The sequence below is a fragment of the Monopterus albus genome, unplaced genomic scaffold (assembly GCF_001952655.1).
Source record: "Monopterus albus unplaced genomic scaffold, M_albus_1.0 scaffold153.1, whole genome shotgun sequence".
In the NCBI taxonomy this organism is placed as follows: Eukaryota; Metazoa; Chordata; class Actinopteri; order Synbranchiformes; family Synbranchidae; genus Monopterus; species Monopterus albus.
The window spans coordinates 547,022-572,563 of NW_018128033.1; the positions used below are offsets into that span (position 1 = coordinate 547,022).

Consider the following 25,542-nt stretch of genomic DNA (forward strand, 5'->3'; position numbering starts at 1 on the left):
CGAGAGGCACAGCAAAGTGCTGCCTCATCGTGCATCTCCTCCATGTATTTGAACAGGACATACGGAAATTCTGCTATTCTTTATTGAAAAAAAATCCTTCAACATCGGATTCGAATGGCAAAAGGGCCTACAACACACACCAGCCGACAAATATTAACATTTATTATATTTTATGGTTAACTTTTTTTTCTTTTCAAGATTGACAGGGGAGGCTCTGCCTCACCTGCCTCCCCTGCCTCCCCTGACCGCACGTCATTGGTTGTTGTCTCTCTCTAAGCTCAGCCCTGTGATACTGACTGAACTGTCCAGGGTGACATCGCCTCTCGCCCAATGTCAGCTGGGATGGGCTCCAGCCTAGTGACCCTAGACAAGTGACCCATATGGTCATTTAATTTAAAGCACTTGTTGTTTTTAACACAACACCGTCATTTTTGATATTCAACCTATTTAGGACAGTGTGAAGGGTTTGTGGAGACTCATTAACAAATATATTTTAGTTCCTTACCTCCAGGTCCTGGCTCTGCAGTAACAATCCACAGTGAGGAGGTGTAAGGGGATATTTAGCAACCCGGATCACTCTAGGCTCTGCTGAAAAGGCTTCAATAACAATCAACTAATGGACTGCACCTGCAACCCAACTCAGGTTATAATGTGTGTGTCTGTTGTGTGCATTTTGTATAGGTTTGTTGATGGTCCACCTGTGTTAAAAGACAAGGGAAGATGACACCACGAACAGATGCTTTACTTTGCACCTCTTTTTCAGTCTTCCTTTTTGTCTCTCATACACACACAAACACACCCATGCTCACCAACACACAGACCTACACAAACAAGCAGAAACGTCATTTAACACCAATAGAACAAGAACAACACCAAGCAAAAGATTTTTTTTCCTATTCAGATGATACATGTGACTTCAGACATGAAGAGAATTTTCTCGAGTTACACACACTGACTCCACTGACTAACAACAGTGTGCAGAGTAGTTGATTCTGGTTTGGAGTCAAACAGTAACTAGCCAGGTCTAGCTGTGACTATAGGATAAAAAAAGAGCATGACAAAAAATATGTTCACCTCATGGGAAAGAAAAGAACAGGTGTGTGTGTGTGTGTGTGTGTGTGTGTGGCTATGCTGTGGGCCTGCAGGGCCACAGTCAGTCAGCCAGTGACGACAGACATGCTGAATTATTCAAATGTCTGTGCTTTGCGAGTGTTGTGTATATGTGTGTGTGTGTGTATGTGTGTGGATACAGTTATAAAATAGTAAAACACCCCTGTCTCCTCTCATTGCATACACATGAACACACACACACACACATATAGGGAGGCAACCTGTCTTTAGCTAAATCTGAGTGTATGTTGGTGTGTCTGAGTGTGTGTGACAGTGTAGTCCTGAAATCCTACATCATATCTCCTTTGTTGCCTCCCCTCTTTTGCTTTCAGCTTTTCTTTGTTTATTTGTCACCGTCTCCTTTCTCCCACTCTCCTGTGACCTCATCCCTGTTGCATTTCCCTCATCTCGGGGCTTTCCTCCCTCTATTCTGTCGTTTCATTTTCTTTCCCCTCTCCTGACATTCTTCTCAGCTGTATGGCTGAGACCTCTGCTCTACCCAGAGAGACTTACGGTCAACACCCTTGTCTGCTATTCTCATTATTCCTCTTCTCCCCCTGCCTCCATCCATCCACCCATCCCTCTTTCTTTTGCTCCGTGGTTCCCCAGTGAACATTTCTTTCCCCCTTTCTGATTCTTTCCTTCAATCACTTGTTCCCCTCTGAACCTTGCTTTCTCCCTCCAGTGTCCACCTCTTTTCCTCCCTTTGCCCGCTTCCTTCTCTCTAAATCAGTTCAATGCTTGACTGGTTGACCTTTTGCTTGTGTTTTTCTTTCTTTACTAATTTTTTCTTCAACTTTCCTACACTTTATTCTCATCACAATTCCTCACCCTCCCTCTCATTCCACCCACGTCTCCCTTCTCCATCCCTCTCTCTTCATCCATCCTCCCTCTCACAGATTAAGGTGGGAATAAGAGGTTTTAGTCTTGGCTGAGGTCCAGTGTTGTAATGGCCACAGCCTGCATCGGTTCAGGAGGGCTACGTAATGACATTTGTACCACGCTGAGTTTAAATGTACCTCTACTAGCAAAAGACTCTCAAACTCCTCCAGACAACATTTTTCAACCCAAGAGCTCTGAAAATTGCTGCTTTTCTCTTATTCTCTTGTCAGCCATTTTTTGCACTGAATTATAAGTTAAAAGTGAGAAACACTGCACTCGACCCAAGGCAAAATAAAAAAAGAGAGATAGATCTGTGTGCAACCAAAGGTTACATCCAAAGCACAAAGAAAACAGAAGCTGTTTTCTCTTTTGTTTTTTGGTTTTAAATATATCTGGCATGTAGGAGCACAGGGAAATAAACACAAACATTTTGGCTATGCCTTTCATCTGAAAGACTGCTGCACACTGAAAAAGCCATAGCCTTTGGTGTATCTCAGTACAATGTAGGAGCAAATGGTGTCTGAATATCACTTTCTCCTTTCCTCCAAAAAGTTTACATGCATTCCATGTGTCCCATCTGGCTCACAACAAGCCTCTAATGACATTATCAATTACAGATCACACAAATCATTGAGATGTTGTGTGACAGTGGTGCCAACTCCCAGATGTTTAAAAATGAAGTGTGTGCATATGCATGTTCCTCTCTCTCTCTCCCTGTGTGTGCATACACACAGTGGCTGCTTCATGAACAGTTACTCCTTTGTGACAAATTTTAACATACGACAAAAACAAAAGAGGTTGTAAACACAGCTGTATTTGTCCACCTGCATGCAAGTATTTGTGCCTCTGCTATTATATAAATGCATAGTTGTAGTGCACATGTTTGCAATAGTACAGATCGTATACTGTGCTCAAATGTCTTTTTTTTTATGCCCATGTAGCTTCCATTATTTTATGTTCTCCTGCACTGCACGATTACCTCAACACAAGATCTTTAGCACTACACGCCAAAGTCTGAGCTGGATCTAAATAATAATCTGGATCAACTGATCCACAATGCCCACATTTATGGGGCTCACAGATAACTTGCTAAACTTGCAACTGTGAGAGAACAAGTGATGCTACAGACTTGCAATGCTGATCAAATTTTAGCTGAAACTCTGCTGACTCAGTGGGGTATCAACAGAGTGGCCATATCTTTAAAAGTTACTGAAGAAAACCACATTATTATGAGAGTCAAACTATCATGGGAATATTGCTTTTAGATCTAATGGCATTATGCAGGCAGGGAGCTGCCTTGGTGGAGGTTTGCACTGTCTGTCTAGTTGCATGATAATTTTCTCAGGGTGCAAAAAAAAAAAACTTGTGGGTGAGGGGTCGATGGTGGAGCACCGAGCATGAAAAACTAGGTGTGCCAGAAAAGAGTGAAGACTGAAAGAACAAGTTGTATGAAGATTTCAAAGAAGGTAGGAATTTGATGGATGTAAAGAGAACCAGTGGAAGGAAGGAGTAATAACGAAGTAGTAATAAATGAGTGATTTTAAATGCTTGAAATGAACCAGGATCTGTTCTCAGTTATAAAACCCATTTCCTTGAATTATCCCGTAAATTTTACACACCCAAACTATAATTCAATTTGCCAAAAGCTCTTCTTGGCCACTGCTCCTGAGTGATTCATGCATCTTTCTAACATAAAACACACACTCTTACTTACACCCTGATGATAGCGATGGTCGGGCCGGCAAAGCTGATGCTGACTGGCCATTTGAGGTATGTCAGCTGAGAAGGGACATTAGACTGAGCTGCTGACACCATCATTTCTTCATCTGATAAATTAAATTCCACTCTTCATCCTCTTTAATCCTTCCCTATAAACACCAATCTGTAAGACTATATACAATATACACTGTACATACTATGTATCTAACTAATATTCATAATGTACCAAGGAGGCAATGATATACAGTAGTAGATCCAGTGAAAGGACAACAAACAACCATGAGCTGAACCATCAGATTACTGCACAGACTGACTCACCAGGGGGCCCAGTGGCTCCAAAGACTGCTGCCAGTTGGCTTTAGGTTGTGTGTGTGTGTGTGTGTGTGCATTTGTAAGACAGAGGAATATTCTATACCAGAAGCTGCTGCTTGTTTATTCTAAACCTGTCTTCCTAAAAAAACCCACATACATTCATTGCACATACACTCTCACACAACCCTCCGTCTCCCTGGGTTTTCGGCTTTGAAGCGGTTTTCCAGGGTTATGGGAGAGTCAAGGGGGATTATGGGTGGTGACACCAACGTCCTCAAAACATCACCATTTATCTGTTATGATGTTTGATTTTTATTGTTTCCTTGCCTGGTGTCAGCAAAATATTACTCTCTGACTGACAAAACAACTGATCAGGCGGTAAAACATAATTCTTAGTTTTCCATTTATTGTACAAAAGAAGTAAAATTACTCCCATTCATTAGGCCAGTGACAAAAATTATTAGTTTTCCAATCAACCCAACCCTTGCCTAAGCTGTCAACCTATTTTTTTTATATATATATAATTTGCTTTACTCTCACTATCTTGTCCTCCTCCTTCTTCATACCTCAACTTAATTATGCTCACTGCTTTTCTCCATCAATCACTTCTCTTCAGCTATAAGCCTTATGGGATCTGCATTCACAGAGGAACCCCAGATGGTGAGTCTAGAGCTCCCATTTCCCTCCTACAGCACAAGAATCATTTGTATGTACAATATGCATCTGTGAGTGTATGCACGCATTAGCGTTCATGAAGGAAACTTGGCGTTAGACCGCAGGACAAACATATGTGACCACAACAGCAGGGATAGAACGGCTGTGATGGAAAATCCAGCCACAACCACTGGAAAGCTCCTCTGCTTTAACTGCAGTTGTGACCATTTTAGAAACCCTCAGTACTGTCTGCTTCATTTCTATCTGGCACTCCAAGCCTGTAGCACAAACACACTGATGACGTATCATGCCTCAACACCTCTGAGAGAAAAAGCTTGGAGACCTGTCCAGCCAGGTCAACATTAGGCAGGGTCCTGACCAGTAACTAACAAAAACCAGATGGGATGTGGAAAACAGACTGCAGTGTAAATGCAGTTGCATACAATGATGTAAGGTATCACTTGGAACTTGGAGACATGTGCTGGTTCTGGCTTGGTCATAAACCTTAAAATGAAGCCAAGTGAATAGCAGTGGAAGAGCTGTAATTGCAGACACCGGTTGAATTTTGGGCTTGTGGTCAACTCTTGCTGCATATATTCCATCTCAGATTTCTCACTACCACTTCCATGTGGGTGCATGTTAAGGCATGTGTGTCACCCAAGAGCATCCACACTTTTTTTCAGGCCCTCCAATGGCAGCAATGTGTGTTTGTGCACGAGCCCCATCCTACCTTATGATTCTTGCCATGTCTGTAGACCATCCAGTCCTCTCCATTGGTGCTGACCTCAAGCTTGAAGGTGCTGACATAGTAGGTTTTTTGAGTTTCCTTTGAAATGGCACCCTGTGTGGCAATGCCTGTAAGCACCTTCAAAGTATGGAGATCCACCTGTTGACAGGAGAAAAGCTTTAATAAAAAAGAAAATTTCATAAACAAAGTATTAAAGAATGTGAACAAGCTGAGAACTGATCACTCAAGTGGTTTGTGAAGCAGCTGAAACAAATGGAAATCCCAAACAAAATTCTCAATTTTATTAATCTAAATCTAATCCTACTTCAAATGTTAGCTCAAACCCCATGTCGCATGCCTGATGAAATACTGCACCTCCTAAAACATCAAATTAATCAGACAGATGTAAACAAACATACACCTGGACTTATCAGCACCTGCCTCTTACCTTCACCTCTCTCCTTTCCTCCCGTCTTCATCTGCTTCTCTCTGTTTCTCTACTCTCTTTGTCTTTCTCATGGCAGATCGATAATAATGACCCGGGGCTCATTTTAATTTCCTCCCATACAATAGCCATAATCACCTCCCCATCCTGACTGTGGATGCTACACTACGTGTCTGGCATGTTGCTAACTGTGTTACATCACATGTGGACAGCACTGTGTGCTGGATACGGGCTTAAAGCTCCTTCGATTCAAAGTCCTTTAAGTAGATACTCCCTCTGCAGTGTCCAAAACAAGTAAATCAAGTGGAACAGTGTAGCTTTCTAAACCACAACATAACATGACAAAATAAAATAAAATACAATCAAGTAATGCTTTTATAAACAGTTTGTAAAGCACAATAATGAAGCAAGATATTTAATTCTTTTAGGAACACAATTTACCATTGTAATGAGGAACACCTGCCAACAATAACTGCTGGGCTACAATTAACCATATAATTATATTGAAAACTGCAGGTCTGAAAATACCTTAAGTCAAATGTTAGGTATTATATTCAGCATTTCAACTAAAGGGAAACTCAAAAAAACAGAATAATTATTTCCCATAACCTTTTGCAACTGTAAAATTACTTTTCACACTACTCATCAAGCTCATCATTGCAAACCTGATGCAGTTTGTAATTAGTATGCTCTACTCATAAAATGCTTTTGCTGAGGGTTATAGTAGTATCATTAAGAAGAAGCTTTATTTTATCGTATCCTGTACAAAGAAATTTTGTGTGGAGCCGAGGGCCCCAGGCCACTGTGTGCATACGCGCCACCATCACAGGCAATTTGGGGGTTCAGTGTCTTGCCCAAGGACACGTCGACATGTGGACTGCAGGCACCGAGATTCAAACCTTCAATCTTCTGGTTGGGAGGCGACTGCTCTACCCACTGAACCACTGTCACCCCACAGTTAACAGTTCCTTACTAGGGACATAGTACATGTGCAACTTTGTAACAGGAGCTTTTCGCATTTTTAAGCTCTCTATTCAAATGAATGATGGCTTCTGCATGTTGGAAGAGAGCAGAAGATGAGAAAGGTTCTAACATTTATTCTCCTCCATGGGAACTGCTGAAACCTGTAGATTAATCAGAACTTGTTGTGTGTGTGTACATGTGTGAGTGTGAGTGTTTACTGTGCCTCCCAAGCGGGCATAGTACAAAACACCGGGGGAGGTAAAATGCTGCCTTTGTTATCTGTCAGAGGGACAGGTGTTTTAGATTACTTCACACACACACACACACACACACACACACACACACACACACACACACAGGCAGATGCACACACATGTCTGCACGTTTAGGGCCAGGCAGACAACTAATCAATGGTACGGAACCAAGGAGAGGAGCAGATGAGTAAAGAAGGAGGGGAAAGGAGTGAGGGAGAAGCAGAGAGAGAAAAAAGAAGAGCTGGGGGTGAGGACAAATGAAAGACAGAGAGAGAGAGAGACAATGATATGCTAAGTGAGGCTTCCCAGGGAAGGTTCCTCATCAATCACAGAGTTGTTAGAAGAACGGAGCCACCAGTGCTCACATCATCAGCCCGCACCACACCTCACTGGGCCAGAACAGAATAAAACACAACAATTATATAAGCTACATCAGTGAGAGAAAAACCCACATGTGGCTCTTGAGCCAACATGGCAACATATGCACGCCTGAGCTGCATGGGCACATGTATCAACAAACACACATGCATTAACACGCACACACATACTTATAAGAGACCGGATGGTGCAAGATATAAGAAAGAGAGGCATGTTGGCATTTATGACAGCTGCTTGTCAAGACACCAGCTATTGCACACATACACATGCACGGGCTTTGCTCTCTGCAAAGTGTTAACGCAGGCGAACAGCTGAGAGCCTCTGTGGAATGAAGCGACCCAACCACAACACTGGTGACCAGAGAGTGACAGAAAGACAGCAAAAGACACATAGAAGCTATATATCCAGGCTGTCAAACCAATTTTATGCAAATATGTGATGTGTCACAAACAGTAAAATCTTTATCGGGGGTTTTCTGTGGATTGAGATTATTGTATAACGGTAAGTCTTTCAGCAACTGATTCATGTTACAAAAATTCTTTAGAGTCAGCTAATTTGAGAGTGGATTGGTGAGAGCATGCTGTCAGCTGCAGTGGACGTAAGACAGGAAGGAAGTATGAAACCGATGAGACCTTGGCCTTGTGCTGCCTCTTGGCCACAGTCCTTTCCTGTGTTTTTCTGGACCAAAGTTTGACTACAGTGGAGCTCTGACAGTCAGAGCCACTGCTTTTGTTCCACCTTTATCTGTGACTATCTGAGATTGTCACATTGTTCTTGTACATTAACAGATGAGGTGCTGTCTGTACATAAAATAAAAAATGCTCCTCCCAAAAAGACCAAAAAGGTCCAATGGGTCCCACCCTGTCATCATGTTTCCTAACTTTGCATATAACAAATAAAGATTTTGACTTTGACCAGTGTCTATCACCAGACCAAATTTCATCCCATCCAATCTGGATCAAGGATGGTAGGACACATTGTGTGTTGCTCTGGATCTTTTTTTTCACAACAGACTGTTGCATGAGTGAATATAATGCCTTGGCCGAGGTACATGCGCTCACTGAGTGCTCTTATTTTCAGAATGTGTTCTAATTTAACTTATGCTATAAATTTTAATCCCGTAAAAAAAATTTCTACAAAATCCTACTACTGTACAACGCTTTATACTGTATATTAAAAATTCTGCCATGTTTTTTTATTTTAAAAATCAGTATAAAGTACAAATAAAGCACAGTGTTCGACCACAAGGTCAATCATCTATCATAAAGCACACTGAAAATTATGATTATCCACCCACCCACTAAAAAAACAATATGCCAGGGTTAAATGTGTACTGGTTTTATTAGACTATAGAGAGGTGACACCCAAGAAGTTAATCAGTTGTTTACAGATGGCATCGCACTGAAACATGCCTTGCTGCCCTGTTTGAATCCATTTCTGTCAAAGGGGTGAATGAACCTCACAGTCCGTTCCCCCTCTCTCTCAGACAGCCTCATAACTCAGGCTTGGCACAAGATAGGCACAAAGTTGGCCCTGTGATAGAACACAGGAAACAGTGCTTAACCCAGGCATCTAGCTGCTAAACCTTGATATTGCTACACCTCCCACTCACACTCTGTGTCGCTCGCTCTCTCACTCACCCACACATACACTGACACAAATATAGCTGTGATAGAGTTATTATGTGTGACATGACAACACAAAAATGCTGTTAAAATAAGTGTTTTTAGTTTAGGCAGAGTCACTTTCTTGTTTCAAGGAAACAATTCTGCATTTTAGGATTAGGCTCAACAGTAACATCCAAGGCTGAGAAATGAAGCCAGAGTGGAAGTGTTAACACCTGCACTTCCTCACATGGCCAGTTCAGGTTTTAAGGAAAAACAAACCTGTTCATAGCTTGAAAGAAAAAAACAGTTTTATTCTCTATAGTTAATTTTCCCTTCCATGACAACTGTACATGGGATGAACGTTTATATAACTTGTCCATTTAAATTATATTGAGGCTAAAAGTTATGCATAATTAAGGGCGTAGCCACTTTGAGTGACAGGTGGGAGGGTCCCACCACAGCTGGCTAGCCACTAGCTGTATAGTCAGCTCCACTCACTCCACCTCTTTGGCTATTTTTGGATTAGCTGGAGTTAGGCAGTACCACTGGCAAAGGCCAGACGTAAGCTTCAGAAAACCAAAGGGTGATAACACAGAGGGTTCATCCATCTTTTATATACAGTCCATGATTAGACTCTTAGATTTGTAGTTGGCGCTGTCACCTCACGGTAAGAAGGCTCTGGGTTCAAGCCCGGGGCCTTTCTGTGCACAGTTTGCATGTTCTCCCTGTGTCTGCGTGGGTTGCCCCCCCCCGACCCTATTCAGGAATAAATGGTATAGCTAATGGATGGATGGACCAAAAACATATTAAAATAGCTCTTTACTGTCTGTGCATTTTACCCCATCTGTTTAGTCAACAGTGCGAGTTCAGTGCATGTGGAACAGACGTTCCTTTGTCTTTCAGTGTATTGTAGTTAGATTTAAATAAGAACTGAGACAACTGAATGCATGTTTTAAAGCTGAGGACAAAATCATACCTGTATGTACTCCCTGTTGCTGTCCTCACCGGGCGTCCATCCATTGTTGTTGTAATTGAGTCGGGCCTGTCGTGGCAGCCAGTGACCATCATAGAAACTTGATGAGGCTGTGATCTGGTCGTCTGTGATCTTTCCTGACTCCATACCGAATGCATAGCTACAATGGAACGCTAAAAGGGAGAGCAGAAGAGATTCGGGTGAATATTTTTTCATAATAAAAACACAAACAACAGGTAGCAACTTACACTTACTCTCACTGACTTCCTTGTGTGTCATGTTGTAGCGAGCTGAGAAGCCATCTTTAGCCACTGCCATGTCAGTGTGGAAAGACAGAGAGAGAATCCCAGTAGACGACTGGATCTCAGGAGGCACCCTGGTCCCACAGTACCGGCCAATCAAAGGGCCCACTGTCAACCATACAAGAATTATTTAATTAGCCATCAGACTGTTTAAATTCTGCCAGCAACTTAAATATGTCAGTATGGACAACAGTAAGGAACTGAGTCACCAGGTGACATAATGGTTTACTCGTCATTCTTTATCCCTTAATCCACTCATTTGTTTATCTATATCCTTTACATTGTTTATTCTCTTTTCCATGACCTCTTTCACTACCTGTCCACTGACATTACACACATTCTCATCACACTACATTCTAATGTCATCACCCCTCGTCCCTGCATCTGTATTCTGGACAGGACGTGGTTTTACGAGGTGTGATATGTATACTAAATCCAAGGGTCTAAGTAATTCCTTTACTGTCTTCTTCACTAAAGCCACAACTTGTATATATCAACACAAACAGTGTGATTTAGAGCCCTAGGGTGTGTGTGAAGGGGTGGGAGCACAGATAGTAGATTCATCCTGCCCTGACTCCTCTCTCACACACATGAGGAGGCTTGTGGAGGAGGAAGAGGATGAGAAAATAGCTGGCAATCGATCAGTGCTGATAGATTTTTTTTTCTTGGTTTTGGAATGGTGGATATTTGAAATGGGGCCCTTGAGCAAATAACAGTAATAACTCTTTTCTTAATAGGTGTGAGGAAAACAGGAAGAAGGGAAGAAAAGAACATCTCAAATCCACAGATTCTGTAAATGAAGGGATGGTATTTGGATAAAATTCTGGTCAAACAATTAATACTTAATTCAATAGTTTTTTTTAAATAATTCCTTATTTAACATTCCTAGCTTACAGATACAAATCATCTTGTTCAGTTCCTGTTGCCCCGTCAGAAAACAGAAACATCATCACACACTGCAATACTTCATAGTCTAGTTTTCTCTCTTTGTGTCTTCTTGTCCTTGTGCGGTTCCTGATCCCTGCTTTCCTGCAAAGGGTGAAAGTAAGTGCTTCACCCCTTCATCTAATCCTGAATATTTCCTTCCCTTTCAACTTCCTCTCGCTTCATTTCACTTTCCTTCTTTCTTGTTGTCTCTCTCCATCACTCAGAGCAGAAGCCTTTTATCCTCTCCTTCTCTTCCACTCTTCTTTTATTTTGACTTTCTGGTCAACTTTATGTTCTACTTTCATTTTTGCTTCACCTCTCTTGTCTTCTATTAAATCCTCTGGCGAAGATGGATATGAGTAAAGATACTGTGGCTTCTTTCTATTCTCCTTTTAACCCCCCTCTTTTCCTGGTTCCATCTCTCTGGCTGTTCTTTCCTCCTCAGACTAAATTCGTTAAGTCAGGTTATTCATACACTATAAAAAACATAATTATTTGCTTTCATTTGCTACCAGCTGATTTCTAAGTACCTTAGAAGATCTGGGAATTAAGAAATTAAAAATGTTTCCACTCCAATTGGTCAGTTTGTAAAACTAAATACACTGGTTGAGAGAAATAGAAGCTGTCACACAACAAACTACATATAAAGTCATCAAAAACTAAAATGAAGTAATATAAAATATTAAAGCAGGTGTTTATTTTCCAGGATGAAAATCACTGTATTCCCTTTAAATCCTCCTGTTTCTCAGTGTTCTTCTTGGAGGAAGACCAGAGGTCCTCTGGCCTCCATTTACTTATCTCTGTGTTCCAGTCTTCCCCTCAGTGTAGGACTTTTCTTTGCTCTTTTCGTTCTTGTAAACTAGATCCAAGGTCTTTGTGCCTTAGACTCGTCCTTCTGCACTCTTCCAGTTCTTCTCGTAGCTAGACCAGAAATATCCTAGCCCTCTGTCGGTCCTCCTCTCACCTCCCCTCTTTTCTCCCTCCTCTCACCAACTCTCATTTTATTGTACCCTTGAAAAGTTTTTCTCCAAAGTAGGTGCCAACATCCTGCCTGTAAGCTTAACTTTCATCTTCCTACTCACAGCTACTAAAATAGTTGCTACTCCACCTCAGTCAATAATGATGTAGGCAAGGCAGAATGCATACTGTACCATTTTTACTTAGCTCTGTGTACAGGCTCATGAAATGGCTGACTTACTGTTTGACATTTCCATCAAGTTTACCCTCATCAACACTTTTTTCAGAGCTGGACACCAAAATCATTGTCATTTTCAGATGATTAGTATAGGTCTCACCTCCTGGGAGCCCGTCCCACACTTCGAGCCAGTCGTATTTGCAGTCGCCCTCCCCACCTGGCAGGGGGTCATTCTCCAGGTCAAAAGTGAGGAAAGTGAGGGTTACATCCATGCTCGGGGGGACGATGATGATGAAGGAGCACTCCAGGTTGTGGGGGTATTTGTCAGGGAAGCCCGGGGACTCAATGAGACCTGAGGGGCTGGTGAAGTTATGGGAACAATCTGAACCTGGGATGAAAACACAGAATGTTGAACAGAAAATAAATATCAATAGCAGTCTGAGGTTGGTATACCTCATTAACTGTGACCTTATCTAGAGAATGTGTTTAGAAAAGGGTGTAGTCACCTTGGACTGGAATTATACATCAAACTAATGATATTAATCTGGGCAGACGCTCGAGTGCTGTTTTTAGAGGAGCCTGCATTCAAACTCACAGCCAACTCGAAATCTGCCTTAGAATTTCATAATCCTCTGGAGTTGTTATTTCTGTTTTCTTCATTAGATAGAAGGGCTATGTGAAATTAACTGTGAATCCACATTATGTACTTTAAAGGCAGTTAATGTGATTTGTGGGAAGCACAGGGAATGTGAACATGAGTGTGGTTAGATCTACTGAACCTTAACTGTGCTGAAGTAATTATAGTTTTATATAAATCTTAATCTTGCCAAATGTATGTTCAAAAATGGCCATGTAGGGAATAACAATGGCTGATTCAGGTATTTCATCTTCAAAAACATAACATAGATTTTAACCAGCAGGCCTTCAGAGGGTAGATCAGTGATGTTCTCACACTGTGCTGCCTGTAAAGTCAAGGATACAGCAAAGTATAAGAAAGAAAGTAGAAGTACAGGGGACAGCTCCTGGGAAAATGAAGGGGCAGCCTCGACCCCACTCTAACCTTTAGGAAAAATGACCAGACATTCTGAGAGAAACTGAAAAATAGGAGGGAGAAAGACAGACATAAAATCTTTTGACAGTATCACAGTCACATGGCCCTGCTGTCATGAGAAGCTTTAGATATCATCACACCTGTACACACACACACACACACACACTGATTCTCACAGTGATCTAGGGTAATCTGGGGATCTGTAATACCCTCTCTATTAATAATCATATACACATTATAGGCCGAAGGCGGTGGTCGCACCAGCTGGATCATTATTCCGACCCACACAGCCATGTATGACCAAACGGTTACACACACACACATACACAAACCCACACAGTCTAAGCTTCTTATGGTAACCCATTTCCCTCCAGTCTGTTTGGGTGTCTGGACATGTTTCAGCTGTTTTCCAGTTTTAATCAGTATGGGTATAGACACAGGCCCCTGCCCTGACCAGCTCCCCCTTTAAGCTTGTAATTGCACCCCCAAAGAGTGTTTTTGGTACTTTTTAACATTTATTCCTTACTTGTAAACATGTGGACTGTGTATTGTGTGCTTCTGACTACAGTGCAGTGCTGTGGATGGCAGGGTTCAATGAGGGCCACAGCTGCTACTGCTGTGCTGCCTTCACATAACACAGTGGAAGTCAAAGAGAGCAAGGATCCAAACTTAAGACAGTAAATTAAAATGGTTACTTTCTTGGTGGTTTCAATGAAAACTAGATTGTTACACTGAATAAGTATGAACTCAGTCAGTCAGTTTGCAAACTGTCAGCTGCTGCAAGAAACAAGCATCTGTACTGTATGTGTGGGGCCCTGTGTCATCTTCTTTTATTCCTGCTAAGTGTCTGTTATTCATAATCAAATAAACATCTGCAGGTCTACATGGCAATACTGATGTTTTTCCTGTCTTCACTTGTCCTTTTCTCTTGCTTTTGTTTTAAATCAGCTCACGTTTTCTCTGGATTTTCACAGACCCCACACACCAGCAGTTGTGGGGAAACATGTCTACAGTTGAGCTTGGGTATATTTAAAATCCACTCTCTAATGTGCTAGATCAGGTCTATCAGTCTTGATGTATTCATGTGTGTCTGTTTTTCTGTCCCACTTTCCAGTCTGGTTTGCTTGTTGTCATGACCTTCCCCTTTATGCACTCACCTCCGTTGTAAACAAACACACACAGTATGTCACAGGGCTCCTCTTACAGAATCTGATACTGGTGGGCCTGCATGACTTTGAGTGTGTGTGTGTGTGTGTGTGTGTGTGTGTAGTGAATGCCTGACCAGTTCTATTGCTGTCAGCAACTTTATTCCCTTCTTATTACTTCATGTCCAAAAAAGCAGTGCACTTGAAATTTGTTAGAATGTGTTTCATGTCCACCTGTCTGTTTTCTGTGGCTTTTGGATTCTGTTCTATACTTATCAATTTCTTTATTAAAACTACTCTTCTTTTCTTTTCTTTTGTATTCACTTCTTTCCCGCTGTTCTTTCTTTACCATCCTTATGCGTCCCATGCATCTTTTCATCCTCCTCAGCTCCATCCTCATTCCCTTCCCCCACCATCTCATTTCCTATTCTTTTCTCCTGACTTCCCATTTGTTTGAATTGCATAAATGTGAAAGAAGTGTGTTTCGCTATGAGGTAAGGTTGGAGAAGTGTGTGTGTGTGTGTGTGTGTTAATGTGTTTGTGTTGGATCTGCTGCTGGGGCTTGTGTGTCAGAGATCTCTGGGAAACAGACACTTTCATTTATTTAAATTATGACTGTATATATCTGTATAAATATGTGTGTGTGTGTGTGTGTGTGTGTGTGTGTGTGTGTGTAAAGCATGTACACATCTGCTTTCATCCAAACAATTAGTCAGATCAAACCCACAATTATGTCCCTCCCTCTCTCCACCAACCTTTAGTTCGCACACATATACTTGAGTGCACTTGCAGAGAACACTTAACACTAACAGGCACACACACACGCTACAGCTCCCCACCCCCCATTTTTCCATATGTGTGGTTAGATTCCACCTCAGTGTCGTATTAGTTGGTAGGATCAAGGTGCTGAAACTCCTCTGACACCGACTTTCACCGGCTAAGATCTGGATCCACTTTCTTCAATGAAAGCCAGAGGAAGGAGGAGCGAGTGCTGTGATTGGTTCCCGTGTGTAATAAACTGACTTGATGTGTAGTTGGTCAGAGGCAGAGAGGAAGTGCCTAAAGGCACTGGGTGGAATGTAAACAACGGCAGTTATTGGAAGGATTGTCACAATATCTTCCACATTACACCGACTGGAGAGTTTGTGTGAGTGCATGTTCGTTTGTGACTTAATGTTTCCACGCAGACATGCAAGCTGCCCTGCAGTTGTGAGTAACCATTCAGCCTCATCAGTGCATTACTGTATGTCTGACATGTGTGTGTTTGTGTATGTCTGGTGAATTCTGGGTCACAATAACAGCTGGGGGCACACTGGCCAGACAGTTCAGTTTGATTGGCCATGGCATCCTGGTGGCTGTCTTTGTATTGGCTGGAATTTAACTACAGTATCCATAATCAGAGCTGTAAACAAAAGTAAGTGTGGCATATGTGTTTTATATACACGTGTGTCTGAATTTTTGTATATCTGTTTTACCTGATATGCAAATGAGAGATTAAAATGTCTTTCAGGTTTTTGTGTTTGGTGGTAAATATGTTTCTGTATTTGTGTGTGTGCTTGTTTCCAGTGAGATTAGACTGTTAATCTGCGAGGGGTTCAGCAATTAGGACACAAAGAGGACACAACATGCATGCACACATGCAACCCCCTCATTACTCTACAACAAGGACCCCAGTAACAGGCAGGGACTGGGGCTGAGACCCCTCCTAAATATTCGGTCAAGGGGATGAAGAAAAGCAAAACCATTATCAACACTAAAACCCCATTGGACACTGGAACAGACGGAATAACTGAACAATTCATCTACTGCAAGGGCTTAGTTCTTCTAATGTTTTTAAAGACTTTAACAGAAACAATAAAAGAATTGGTTAAAAAAAGGACCCAAATAGTTTGAATTAATTTTTCTAGAGATTTTATGTCCCTCAGGACACAAAGTTTGTTTGCTGTGGCAAATAATGCTCTTCTCTACTAAACAAGGCCTTCTTGTATTTGGCTCAGACAGTTCTTCCACCAGTAACACAGAGTGGAGAGAAATACTGGGAGAAAGGTTGTATAAAATGCCAAATAAGCATTAGTCCCATAAAGGCTTTGTACACAGAAATAAACTGTTCAATATTCGACTGTTTGCAACTCAAAACAGATGTTTTAACCTTTTAAATAACATTTCTAATATTCTGAAAGAAATAATAAATTCTAATTTTCTCCATGATGACATTTTTTTTAAAAGCTGCAATTATGATGTTTTTAAAAAGTTAAAGACGGCAGCACTTGCAACCTCTTCATTACAGTCAATAATAGACAATTAAATGTGCCAAAGAATGGGAGGGCATTACCCATTACCCATTATTTGGTACCAAAGAGGGGGGCGTCAGGCTATGCCGTCATAAATCTTCAGAGCATCATAATAAGCAGCACTGGTTTCTAAACCTAATCGACCCTTGAAACAAAGCATCCCTGAACCCTGTCCTCACCCAAGCAAAGAGCAGATACGTGACACACAGCATCTGCTTTGCATTTGCTCAGGTTAAGCTGTGGCTGGTCCAGCTGGCTTGTAATGGCAGTCACCTCTGAGAGCCGGGTCCGCTCAGTTGTCCAACCACTGACACTGTTCTACCAGGACTGGCTAACAAAAGAAGACTATTAACAATTCCAGTGAGTCTCTAAATATATTATCACCAACACAAATTCTGTGTGGGTGTAGGCAATAAACAAGAATGTCGTTCACCAAGCTTTTGTAGTCCGACTTGATACTGAGAAGGCTCAACAGTGTGTTACAATGTCCCAGAGCCACCCCCCTCTTTGCCTGCACCCACACACCCAACACAACCCTTCATCTACTCAGGCTAATTCAAACAGTCACTAGCAAACATGTTTTTAAAAAGTTACCAAATGAAAAAAAAAAGCATTTGCCGTGTCTTCACTACAAGTGCCTGTGTCCTAGAAGTATCCCTGCATTTTCTGTTTCTACACTAGTTGTGAGAAAACATGTGCTAGCAAGCGTAGGCTGTGGAAATACATGAGAGAAGATTTTTAGAAGGTTTTCAGAGTGCAGATGCTTCCATAAAATTGATAGACCATAAAATAGCCTCTACATGACTTTTAGTTTGTCTCCATCTGTGTAACGTGCATGTGTGGATTTATGTCCAGCCTTCTCTGGCAGTAATGATGGAGCCATTTAGAGCATTCAAGCTGTTGCCATACTGCTAACAAGATCCTGTTATCCTGGAAGGTGCATCTGAACGTCTGGTTGAGTGGGTGACTAGATTTTGTTTGTATATGTGGGTGTGTGGGTGTGTGTGTGTGTGTCTGTTGTGATTACTGTATAGCCTCATGGTAAAATCATAGCCTATGTTATCTACCAGCGCTACTCCTGTACAATTTATCCTGGTCAACCTAAGAAGAAGATCAAAGTCTCTCTCCTCCTTTCCTCCTCCTCTCCTAGACTTTTCTTTAAATGGTTTTTATATGAATATGTATACATGAATTAAAAATCATGAAATACAAAACATGTTTTATCCATGTTACAGTAAGACAAAATGAACATCTTTGTAATGTGAGCTGATGCTTCTTGACATTTCTCTTGAAACTGCAACCATGCATGTCCTTACTGTGACCATGACCTGCATTCTCTCAGCTATTACTGACATCTGAAAAGCTAAAGCTTCTCAGCCCATTAAAGACTTGATTAGCTGTGACATTACTGTAACTCAAAAATGGGAAATGTTCATGTTTTGACTGAATGTTCTTCTGCTTAAACTACCACGGTTGGATTTACAAGACCTTATCAAAGCCAGTGACAAACTGTTTTACTTAGTTCCTAAAACTGTTACATATGAAAGTTTTTTAAGCCTCTTTATAAAAATGAAATCATGAACTAATCATACCACATGTATATAAGGAAATGTTTGATTAGCAACTGTTGTTATAGTAAGTAAGTAATTATACTGTACAGGTCTATAGAAACAAAACAGTGCACATCCAAATGCTTACCATGTTTTTGTGTGGTTGTAAGTCTGACAGATCTCTGTCTCTGTGTGTCAGGTACCTAGGGTGTGAACATTGGCGCCCTTGTTTTTTAAAGTCCACTGGGTGAACTCAGTCAAGTGCAAAAGATACACACACACACACACGTAAGAAATCCCAACACACTTGTGCCAGCAGGTGAGAAACACCAACACTCATACATGTGGTGTTAGTAACCTCAGCCCCCTGTGTGTGTGTGTGTGTGTGTGTGTGTGTCTGTGTGTCAGGGCTCAGGACTCAATTAAACAGGCATCTGTGGAATGCTTTCAGAGTGAACACAACAAGACGGCTGTGGGGCCGACACTACGCACCCCTCTGTCTCACTCGTCCTTGATCTCAATTGGTCTAGCTTTGGCTGACCCATGGCAGCGTGAAGGGGAGCCATGTCAGACACACACACAAACTGCCATAAAGCAGCAAAGATATCTCGTCTGGACAGTGTAAAAGACTCTCAAGGGTCCTCTACTGTGTCTCTTGTCATTTTTTCTCTGTTTCCCACTAGGGAAATGAAAGGGGCTTGGTCATTTAATGATGTATGCTGAGTCCTCTATGAGCAGCTTGTAATACACTTACTAATAGCTCATTTGTTAAGATGCAGTTCTTCTAAAATCCTGTTCATTTTTGTTATAGACAATATAGACATTTACTGGATTTTTGTTCTTTTAAGTTTCAAAAGTAAAAAAAATGTATTTTTCCAAAGCTGAACAACAACGCTGCGCATTGTATATCTGTATCTCCTTGTTCCAGTGCTGAATATCATGTGACATAGTCAAACTGAAAATACCGGATTTAACAAAAATGTGGCCTTTTACAGGTTTCCTTTTTTACAGCGAAACATTTACATCGGTTCAGGCTATAAAGAGCATGAAAAGTAGTTTCAGTTTACCTGTTTTGAAGATCTCATAGCGCAGCGAGAAGCCCGCCCCCTGGTGGGCATAGTCTGATACAAACTTGATGTGGAGCGAGGGACCTGACGATATGATGGGCGCAGGGGCGATGTTACTGCAGTGTTTCCCTAGTAAGTCAGCTGTCTCCGAGTTTCCATCGTGGATCTCGACGTAGTCATACCTGCAGAGGACAAATATTTAGGAGATACTGAGAAGAGGAGACTTTAATCTGAGGAGGAGTAAATTGTTAAATTTTCACAACCTGCTTTGAGTCTAATGTTGTTAGTCTTTTTCCCCTCAGTACTTTCACCTGACAGGAATTATATTGGTTTGGCTACAGAAAATAAACAATGAGCAAATTGTTTGCATCTGTCAGTGTCTAGAGGGACTTCTGAAAGCAGAATTGCTATCAGGAGAAACATGGGTGTCATTACAATTCAAATAAATGCAGCAGAAGACATTGGCAGTTTACAGATGGAGGAGGAGGAAAAGAACCACCTGCATGAAACAAAATAGGAATGAATAGGAATGTTTTAAGATTCTGTAACTGCACTGTTATCAAGTGATTATATAATCTACCTGTTATGGGCTTCATGATCTACAGAACTCCATGTAATGGATTGTAACTACATTATAATACAAACAGTGAGAATATAAAACGACACACTTCCTTTCAGCTTGGATAAGTAAACAGTAGTGTGCACTAAAGGAAAACTGACTCCAAGTCTTAAATAACTAATTTACCTCACTGCCTAGTAGCTATTATCAGGTTGAATTACAGGTTTAATATTTTAATGCAATTGAATACAGTGTCTTAAATAGGTAGCTAAACAAGTCTTGTGCAAGAGAATAGACATTAAACCAAAAAAATCTATTTCATGTTTTCAGTTTTATGTTACAATAGGGTCAACGTTGTTGTTTGGTAATGACACTCTCGATGGAGCCCACAGCCTTCGATGCTAGAAAAGGATTACGGTGGGACAAATGACTAGTTTACGACCTTTCCCAGGACTAATTCAATAACGCTCCCTCCTGAGGGCCTTCAACTGACAGAGAAATTCACACGTTCCACATTTCAGAATGGATTTAAGGCAGTTCAGCATTTTCCTGTGACAACTACGGTCTGTGGTAACCCATGACTGATCATGCTGGTATTAAATGAAGAAAAAATACAGATTATGATTAACCAGATCCAAAACAGACATTTTCCTGTGATATTATAATGTTCTGCTGTTTATTTGTAGTTTTGTGTTTTCCAGGGTTTTTACTCCATGATATTATAGTATGTCTTCAGTTCATTATATAAAAATGACATCACCATAAGGCGGCAATGCTCTGTATTAAAACCAGAACAATCTAGAATGTCTCACATACTTGTTATTACTGGACACTAGACATCAGCAGAAAGGGAGTCACGGGCTGTTTTCTTCTATAAAAGGAATTTACTAACTTCAGAGCTATTTTATTCCTGTTTCTTTCATGTTTTCTGACCACAGGTGTTAGGAACTATGTCCAGCCTCTCAGTAGGAGTGTTGCCTCTATGTCTGGATTCCCAACACACACCTGGTCTAAAATAGCTTCCTGGAAACAAACTCACTGAGTACCTCATCATGATGGAAGGCATAAAGTTTGATTCCAAATTCAATTTATCTATTTAATTTGGGTCTTTCTTACATTATATCAATCAGTTTTATATTTTTCTAAAGTAATCAAATTGACATGCATCACTCAGATGGATTCAAAGCATCTTGTCTTTTCCATACAACTTAAGAGGTAGGTGTGACATTAATTTGTTTTTAAAAAATACCATCTGCCAGTGACAAAGTCCCCCAGTGACTCACCAGATGAAGTTATCATGTGATGCACGATGATAAAAACGAAGCTACTGTACAGACACATTAAAACACAGAGATGTTAATTTTATTATCATCCATTCACAGCATTATATCAGCCCAGCACCCGGCAGTCAAAACCAACACATATACTGGTTTTGTCACTTCTTGGAGGAGAACGCTGCGTTGGCATATATTCATTCCAGACACACTTACTCAACCCCAACATTTAACCTTAAAACTAAGAACCAAGTCTTAAGTGTAGAAGTTATTAGCTTGTTCTCTGTCAGAGGCAAATCCCTTAAATGTGGCTGAACAGAACGGGTTTTCATGAGAGTTGATATGAGCTGACATGGACAGATTAAATACAGTTAAGTGGTGTATATTCCATCCTGTTACACTGTAACAACGATTTACTCCCACCATCTGAGTGGCAGGTGTCACACGTGTTTAGTGTGTGCAGGTGTGTTCGCATTCTTCTTCTCTTGTCTTGTAACAGTAAAACATGACCTGCTGCCAATAAGAACTCTACTGTGCATATCCACAGTGTAATGTGTCTACTGACAGATGAATGGGGTGTGTGGCTTTGCTGCACTCCTTGTGTATGTGCATGCACTCGTCTCTCTCAGCCTGTGCCGGTTAGTGCATTCTGACAGGTGAGCAAGCCCCTGACATAATAAGAATTACACACCACCCACTCTCGCATAGGTTTTTTTTAAACATCTGTTTTGTGAGGAACTGTTGCCACATTTGTGACCTATACTGTCACATCGCTGTGTCTGTGTCTCTGTATGTGTACGTGATCGTGTGCACAACATTTCTGAGTGTTAGGCATTTAGTTGTGCTCCTCATTTCTGAAATGACAACTGGCTACTTGTATCTTGACATTCTCTTTTTCTTTCTGTTCTTGGCTCGCTCCTTTCCCTAATTATTTCTCAGAGTTTTACTTTTCAGTGCTCTTTGTCTTACTTCTTTTATCTCTCTGCTCCCTTTCCTTCTGTGGCTTTCTCTAATGTGCTGTCAGGCAAATAACCAGTGGCCAGGAGCCAGTGTGTGGGAGAGAGAGAATCAAAGAGACTGAGGAAAGAGGATATCAGATAGATAGATAGATAGATGGATGTTAATCAGGTGAGCAGTAATTCCTGTGCTGTTGCTCCAATGCATCAGTCACATCAAAATTATCTGACAAAATCAGCATACAAACTGGTTAATGACAACAGCTGTACTGTGTTATCGGCTCTGCAGACATGAAAGATGACTGACCGTAAAGTAGGTTAGAGCTGACAGAAAGCTGGTGACTTTACAGTTACATAGCCCACAGACTATGTCTGAGCAACCTCAAATGTTCCAAAGCCCGGTTTTCCTTATCTCTACTAAAAACCCCAAGCTGCCATTTTTCAGCTTTATCCACTCTGGAGGCCATTTAAGGGCAGCTCTGTTTTCAGGTGTAGATGGAGCACCAAAAACAAAGAGAAAAAGAATTTGAATCTACTATAGCCAGCACGGTGTGAACGTAGTGAAAGAGAAAACGACACTACATTCACTCTGCCAACTCCTCCCCTCAGATAGACAGAGACAGGTGTGCTTCCATCCCTCCCTCCCTCCCTCCAGCTCTGTGCTTTTAGTAGGAAGCAGAAGACTGTACACAGCTACACCAGAGACCTGTACAAAGACACACACACTATCTATCCCACACATAAACATGCTGATGCCACAGACCCTGTGGCCATGCACTCAGATGGATCTATAAGGGTTTGAGGTTTCCAATCTGGCTCTGTGTGGGAGGAACACAGCTTCTAAAAACTGTGTAATCCCATCATCTCCCTCTCTGTTTTCTCCCAGTATATTTCACTGCAGCCAATCAGTGATTTGCTGAGGCTTGCCATAGGAAATTATAAAAATCTTGAATTCATTTCTCCCACATTTTTCCATGAAATCCGTTTGTCCTAAAGCTATGTATGGGATTTCTTTTTCCTTACTTACATGAAAAAACAAACTGTTGTTCCATAACCTGTAACATGGGTGGCTAGAGACACGGGGCAGGACAAGCATTCGTGGTGGACTTCAAGCAGAGATTTGTGTTGAGTTTTGGAAGTAGACTTAAAACTGACTTGACATTTGAGATTTATGTTTGTGTGTTTTGGGGGTAGGTGTCTTTCAAAAGTGAGAAAAGTTTCCAAACCCTGTGTGACAGGAACCAAGGAAAAGGTCTGGACACAGATGAACCCTCCAGCCCTCTTCCTTTGTTCTAATTGCGTTTCACACATTGTGTCTCTCTCCTTCTCTTTAGGTCGAACGTTGCCTTCTTACACCTGCACATTTCTTTCAAACATCAGGGGTGCCCTCAGCAGTAGACAGAGAGTCTGCACTGCTGACACACACACACACACACACATACAGTATATAACAGGGACACACACTAAACAGAGCTAAAAGCAGGCCAGACCTGCAGTAATATGTGACAGTGTTTTCATAGTGTGAAGAAAGACAGAAAAATGAAATACAAACAGAACCTTTGAGTTCACTGTATTAACTGGGGCTCAGTGTGTTTTAATTTGGGAGTTATATTTATACACACTGTTGAGGAAGACATTTGTTTTATTATTTTTTTGTTGTTGCTGTTTTGGACATATTTTTTCCTGTATTCTGAAATCTTGTGCACTTCTTTGCATGAAAGGGAAGTGCAGTCATCTGTAATCGCACACAAACATTGTTAGAGGAACAGAAATAGTCAATTATGAGTAAATTCCACATGTATTATACAGAAACAGTGACAGTCATGTGAGTGTGATTCAAGCTACATTCCTATAAGTTATATTTTGTTCATGGGGAAGTGAAACTGTTAGCTCCTCTGCCAGGACAACAACATTTACAGAGGTGGTGGATTCAACCGAGCCCGATGACTTAAAAGATGCTTCCAGCAGCACTGATGTCTCCATTAAGGTGTAGTTCAAGAGCAGCTACTGACCTTATACCTACTTACTCCTACTTCTTATTCTCATGTATGTACATCTATAGAGACAAAAGAATTTCAAATAATACATGTTCATAAGCAGCCATGGACAGTATAAGACAAATCACACCTGTGAGGATATTTTTATATTCTTAAACATTAGATATAAGATACAGCTGAAAGGCTTATGGGGTTAGCTGTTAGTCATCAGAGTTATTGTTTCAGTTTAGTCTCTCAAAGCTGTTAAAAAATGTATTTATTGTCATTTAATGTAGTGTTCAAGTCTATAAGAATGACTGACACACTCGTGACCTGTATGCACTGTATTTCCATATTATGTGTGTAGAGTAAACACAGCTGTAGTCGATTTGTTACTGAAGTAGTTAATAGTGATCGAAGACGATGACTGACTTCACTGGTGTCAAGTAATAAACCTGCTGCTGCAGATGAATGGAAAATGTGTGTGTGTGTCTTTGAAAGACTAACTCTGATCTTAAAGCCATAATGAGGAATTGATCGGTTTGGTTGTCCTGGAGACTACGGCTACACACACACACACACAAACAAACAAAAACACACACACGTATATATATAGTCATTACAGTAATGGACATTGATCACGTGAACCTTCAGGGCCTCAGGGAGTGTCTGTAAATCTGAGCACTGATATTGTTGTCATTATCTATATTACCTGAGTGTGTGTGTATGTGTGAGAGGATTTTCTAAAACAACCACCTCGGAGCTTATCAAATTCAAACATTTCAGACCCTTTCCTGTAATTTCCAATGTGGATAAAGTGTCATACGCTTTATGGACTCTGGGCGTTTTCTCACATTTAGAAGAACAACACCAAAAGTAGAACAAAGTGACTGAGCAGACAAACGCTGGTGGTGTTTTTCTTTTTCTCTTTGATTCACAATATCCAACAGTGGAGATTTAGCAAAGCAGTGCACAGATGCACCTGCCTGACTGAGCCATCAACAACAAAAATGGAGGAAAGCTTATCTTTTATTGTTGCTGACCAGTCTGAGCTATTTGTAAAATTTCACAGACTGAAAATATCAACCTGTAAAGGACTAAATTAAAGCTCTGAGCAAGACGAGGGTTTCAGGTAAGTTTCTGATTAGGTTGTTTGTTGATTGCATGAATGTAGTCACTGTTGATGGTAATCTGTGTATCTTGCTGGCATACAAGTGATTAAAAGCTGTTTATGTATCACCCCCACCATGCAGGCAGCTGCTAAATGCACACAGCTGGTAAATGA

General features: G+C 41.1%; 1 protein-coding gene across 2 annotated transcripts in view; it reads right to left on the reverse strand.

Moving 5' to 3' along the window:
• The window catches only part of LOC109968548 (neuropilin-2-like), a 91,597-nt gene that overhangs the window by 45,671 nt on the left and 20,384 nt on the right, over positions 1-25,542 (reverse strand). For both annotated transcript variants that reach the window (XM_020614891.1, XM_020614892.1), the window contains exons 3-7: positions 19,493-19,674; positions 12,549-12,776; positions 10,279-10,434; positions 10,028-10,197; positions 5,408-5,563 (exon numbers count right to left, since the gene is read on the reverse strand). In XM_020614891.1, coding sequence (XP_020470547.1) covers positions 5,408-5,563; positions 10,028-10,197; positions 10,279-10,434; positions 12,549-12,776; positions 19,493-19,674 — 892 coding nt within the window. The remainder of the gene's footprint in view (positions 1-5,407; positions 5,564-10,027; positions 10,198-10,278; positions 10,435-12,548; positions 12,777-19,492; positions 19,675-25,542) is intronic.